Source organism: Mesitornis unicolor, unplaced genomic scaffold (genome assembly GCF_000695765.1).
Source record: "Mesitornis unicolor isolate BGI_N332 unplaced genomic scaffold, ASM69576v1 scaffold11232, whole genome shotgun sequence".
NCBI classification, from domain to species: Eukaryota; Metazoa; Chordata; class Aves; order Mesitornithiformes; family Mesitornithidae; genus Mesitornis; species Mesitornis unicolor.
The window spans coordinates 16465-21965 of record NW_010171227.1 but is presented as its reverse complement, the minus strand read 5'-3'; the positions used below and the strand labels follow the sequence as shown (position 1 = coordinate 21965).

The window sequence follows — 5501 nt, the reverse complement described above, 5'->3', positions numbered from 1 at the left end:
AGCAGGAAGATGATGAGTTTGTCTGCCAGATCATCTATGTATTTTATCAGATGGTCTTCCACCAGGCCACCAGAGATGTCATTATCAAGGAAACTCGTATCTTTTTAAAGATTAAACATCTAGAATTACAGCACTTAATTTGCCATCACTGATGTTTGACCTGTACTTCTCCTGGAAAAACATCCTGATCTCAGAGGTTTCTTTGTAAATGGTTTATTTCAGCTGAAGAAAAAAAATCCAAGCAGCCTAGACATGTAAAGGAACTGCAAGATTAATAGGAAAGATTAAAAGTTAGTTTTCTTTGAAACAGGAAGGGGAGTAGAAGGAGGATCACTGAACCAGGTGACCCATTAGTTCATATCCATTCTGAATTACTGTATGAATTTGTTTTGCAAATCACGGTCAAAATCATAGTCCTATAGAAGAACTTAGGTGGTGCATTGACAGACTTCTTGCACTGTGCCATTATACATTTATGTTGCATAATCTGGAGTTACTTGCACTAAACTACTTTAATAGCATTCTTACTTATATCAGTCTAGTGTGCTCTGTATTATTTGTCCACCTAATTGTTCTTTGAATTTCATATTTGATGTAGTCTCCCATCTCCTTCCCTCTATGAAGACTTTGATTTCTGTTCCTGGCGTTCCTTTTTTCACTTGTCTGTTGATGACTGAATCTGTTCTTCAGTTTCCTCATGTCATGGGTCTGTTCAATTTTTTTTGTGTGGTACTTATAACTCTTATTCAGTCTTTACTACTTATTCTTTCCATCACTGATGATGTTGAGCTCATTCAGATGATCCAGAAACTGTGAAAAGAGGCACTAGCTGTCTTTGTGGACTTTAAATGAATGTTAAATTTTATTGAAACATAAAGAATAGGTTGAATGGAGCCCTGGTAGGGATAGCAGATTAGTGATTACTTCACTAACAATACAGGGACTACTTATTCATGTCCTTTGTCCTTTAAAGTCTGTGGAATGTCTGTTTGAACAACAGCCATTTGGTTGCTGTTCTTTGTCTCCTGTTTGGACTCCTAGGTGACTAGCTTTAAAAAAATAAAAATTGCATCTCTTTTTATACTTGTAATGATAAACCACCAACATTTGAACAATGTTTTTCTCACTCAAGTTGGACAAGACCGGTGTTAAAGATATCATTGGCACAATAGATTATCTTCAATATTTTGAGACAAATACATTGGAAACTTTTTTTAGTAAGAAAACTCCCTAAAGATTGTAAAAGTAGCAGTCTCAAAAGAATAAATCACTCCAGGGAACCTGTGCCTGTTAGACTAACGTGTTAGGTGCATGGATTTCCTGTAACAGATCAGGATGTATTTTCTTTATAAGGGGTATGTCATTTTTCTTCAGCAATTTTGAAGAATATTTGGGTATCTTAAAATGTGATTTTTAAAAAAAAAAGTGTTTGAAGACAGGCTGCTGAACTTCACATGCAATGGAAAATTCAAGACTATGGTTCTTAATTAAATTTGCAGTTGGAAGAACCCAGGGCTGTGGAAAAAATAGCTTTTACCCTTAACGGTGTCTTTCCAGAGGCTCCAGCATATCTTATAGACCTGATGCACGATAAAAATGCTGAGATTTGCAAAGTTTGTGACAACACTCTGGATATTATAGCGGTAGGTCTGATTTTTTTTATAATCTAGCCTGCAAGAACCTCTTTACGTGAGCTAATTCTAAATAACTGAGTAGCAATAACTTGCAAATTGAGAATGTTTTTCATGTGTAACTTTCTAATCACATGGGTAAAAGATCAATTTTCATGAGGCAATGACAGTGACGTTAATCCACGCGGTGTCCCAAACTTCCATAAAGTGCATATATACTGTGAAAATTCATACCAGTTAGTTTTAAGCTACAGACAATTTTAAAGAGTGCTTTTAGATGTAAATAAATTAATCACATTACATAAGTATGTCAAGCTTTCATTATTTCTTAGTTCTCCAAACAAATGGCTCCTGATGCCCAGCAGCTTTTATTCAGCTTTACTGCATTGCCTGATCCTAGTATTTGTTTCAAAAATAAAATGTGGCTGGTGATCCTGAAGGTGGTTGTTTTCTGCTGGGTGAACAGTCAGTATAATATAGAACTTTCCAATGCTGTCTTCAACTCTTGGATAGGTTTTGTTTAGCTATGTGATTTAGCTTTATTGTGATCCATTGATCACAAACGTTTGGGACAGTCGTTTTGTATTCAACTGCCAACTTGGAAAAAAGAATACTAAATTATCAAGTGCTATTGCTTTATCAGCTCTTATAGCATGTATAATTTGCTTCTGGGAATCCTTGACTCTAGAAGCTTCAATATTTTCTAGGATGTTCTTCATTGTTAAAATTCCTCCTATTTAATTGAACTGACTTCTATTAGCAAAAAAAAAAGTCAGCATTTTATAGTGTCTTAGGATGATACAGATTGTATGTCCTTTTGAATGTAGAGTAGCTATCATGAAATTAAATATTATAGCCAAAAGAACTTGACCATGAGTCAAGAGCAGTGTCTTTGACTACCTTAATGCATTTCCTGTCATCTACTTAGTTTCTTCTTTAGAATGCTGGGCTTGGCTTGGATGGGCATACGCTTTGCTGGGTTAAAAACTGACTTGATGGTCGAGCACAGAGGTTTGTGGTGAATGGAGCTAAATGGAGCTGGGTCTCTTCAGCTTGGAGAAGAGGAGACTGAGGGGTGACCTCATTCATGTTTATAAATTTGTAAAGGGCGAGTGTCAGGAGGAAGGAGCCAGGTTCTTCTCTGTGATGTCCAATGACAGGACAAGGAGCAATGGGTGCAAGCTGGAGCATAGGAGACTCAACCTGAACATGAGGAAAAACTTTTTCACTGTGAGGGTTACAGAGCACTGGAGCAGGCTGCCCAGAGAGGTTGTGGAGTCTCCTTCTCTGCAGACATTCAAAACCTGTCTGGACACGTTCCTATGTGACCTGGTCTGGGTGATCCTGCTCTGGCAGGGGGGTTGGACTGGATGAGCTTTCGAGGTCCCTTCCAGCTCCTAAAATTCTGTGATTCTGTGAAAGGTTTAGTATAGTGTAAGATCTTACTTATGCTGCACAATACTATAGTCTCTTTTATTTTTTTTCTGGTACACTCATTAGTAATGCCTTCTAATTTAATATTCATCTAAAGAAAGAAGTGAATGTTATAACATTTTCTGTGTTGGGATTCTTTTTGTCTGTTTTTGAATGGTATGGAATGAAAATCATGCTCCACTAGTTAGTGGCAGAGTTGCCATTGACATTCATTAAGGGCAAGATCTCATCTAATATGAGTTTGCACTTAGTACTTATATATGATGGGCATTTTGTTCAGCTTACCAAGGTCAGTTATTCCCAGGGACATCTCCAGTGGAAACAGTAGAAAGATTTTTGTCTTCTGGGTGAGGCCAGGCAATCCAAGTGCTTCCAACACTTGTTTTATCTTGGGTCCAATGCAGTTTTCAAGTCTTAGCCATCCAGTTGTTCGTGTGGGGGAATTTTATAATGTGGTACATGGTAGTATCTAGTTACTGAAAAACTGTTAGTAATATTATTAAGCAACACTTATTTTGTAGAATCTAGAAGAATAAATACATTAAGGTGTAGCTTCATATTCAGTGTTAACATCTGAGTAAAATGTACTTGACTTTTTTGCCTTCCTTAGAAGCAGTAATCTTTATGTTAGCAGTGAGTAAATCAGGAGTGCTATGATAGTGGATGGGAAATGCTTTTCAACTTGGAAGAAGCACTGGACAAGACTTCTAGGGCCTTGAGGAAGAATAAAGAGAGAAACCATGTGGTACTGCTGTTATTTTGGGGTAGGTGAGAAGATATCAAGTACGTACGGCGAGTAGTTTGCATGGTGGTAAATTTTTTTCTTTGGTTGTGGAGCAGTGCCATAGTTAGAATGTGTTTACTGGTAAGTTAGGAGAGTTTCCTTTCTGAGAAGGTCCTTTTAGCTTAATTATCTAGCTGTTAGGTTATAAGTTGCATAAACTGTAACTAACACCATGCTCCTGTGGGCAACAGGGAGCATAATACACCCTTTTTTCTGGAAGACGGAGAGAACCACTAACTGATTGCTTTCTTGTCATTGTTATAAGCTTGGTTGTACATTGTCTCCCACAGTACCAACAATCACAGGCGAGAAAGGCAACACATTCTAGACTGTGATGAGAGAAAATATGAAAGCCTCACATCTTGATGGGTGTTTTGCCATTCAGCTCAGAGGACATGGTAAAGCAGCCTGTAAACCCTGAGGTGTTAGGTTGTGTGGCAGTTTTACAGCACCAGTGTCTTCTGAGGTGTCTGAACAGGCATGGTGATTGGTGAAACTTCTTATCTGTGCTAAATCCAAAACAAGAAAAACTTAAGTTTTCAGTCTTGTTGTTCCATGCATGCTGACAGGATTAGTTCCTCTGATGATAGAAATCAGAAACTAAATGTTGGGAGAACAGAGATTTGAAAATAATTTCTTCTCAGGGAGACAAATGCTTCTTTCACTCATCAGTAAGCTCTATATAGTGTAATTGAAATAACACTGAAGAAAATCAGATGCCTTATAAGCCTTAGGGGAGATACGCTTTCTGTAGTAAAGTAATTGTCACAGAAATTATGGAAATGTTACACTAGTGATGATTTGTTTAATATAGCTTGGCTGGACTCTGCCATTGATGAACTGAAACAGATGTGTTGCTTTAGCATAGTATGTACTGAGGAGTCTTGGCTTTGCACTGGTAGATACACCTTTTGTCAAAAAGTCTGTGTTGATAATTTAGGAACAGTTCAGTCTTGTGTCATGTGCTGCCTCTTGACACCAAGCAGCTAGTTTAGTGTGCTGGTGGTACACCTGAAGTGGGACAGGCCTCATGGCTCGGCTGAAAGCCTGGAATCAACAGCTGGTGTAGAAGTCTCAAGCAAATGAAGTTCCCTTTTCCTCTGACTCAGAAGCCTGGACACCTGCAACTCAAAGCTTGTGGGAGATGGTTTTACTCTGTCCACCTTGGACAACATTATCAAGAGCTGAAGGAGTTAGTTATCTCTCAAGTTTCTCATCCTTTTTCTGTTCCTAGCCCAGTCTTATTGCAGTTAAATTATTTTCCTCGTTTGTTCAAAGGGTATTTAATTAACCATAAGCAGATCCTTGGACTGTGTGGTCTGAGCCTTCCCTCTTGCCCATTTCTCATTTTCCTATTCGGTGCTTTTATAGCTTTGAAGCCAGACCTACTGTACCATCTTGTTTCCCTTATGACCAAGAGTGGATTATTTTGCTTCTTGCAGAAGCAAAATGTCTTCTAGATAGCTACAGCATTTTTCATGTGATTTAGGAAGGGCCTCATGCCTAAGGTGTTTTTCCAGCTCTTGTTCTTTGCCCCAAGTATTTGTAATGAATGCCAAACAACACTTGCCTCATAGGGAAAGCTGTGTTAATGAACGTTTTGCATCTTTCCATGTTAGCTAAGTGACCCACACAAATCCTCCGTGTTGGGA

General features: G+C 38.3%; 1 protein-coding gene across 1 annotated transcript in view; it reads left to right on the top strand.

Moving 5' to 3' along the window:
• LOC104537164 (kinesin-associated protein 3-like) overlaps positions 1 to 5501 on the top strand; it is a gene marked incomplete at both ends in the record, with an annotated part of 17688 nt that overhangs the window by 2003 nt on the left and 10184 nt on the right. The window contains 2 exons of the mRNA XM_010179969.1: positions 6 to 96; positions 1558 to 1643. Coding sequence (XP_010178271.1) covers positions 6 to 96; positions 1558 to 1643 — 177 coding nt within the window. The remainder of the gene's footprint in view (positions 1 to 5; positions 97 to 1557; positions 1644 to 5501) is intronic.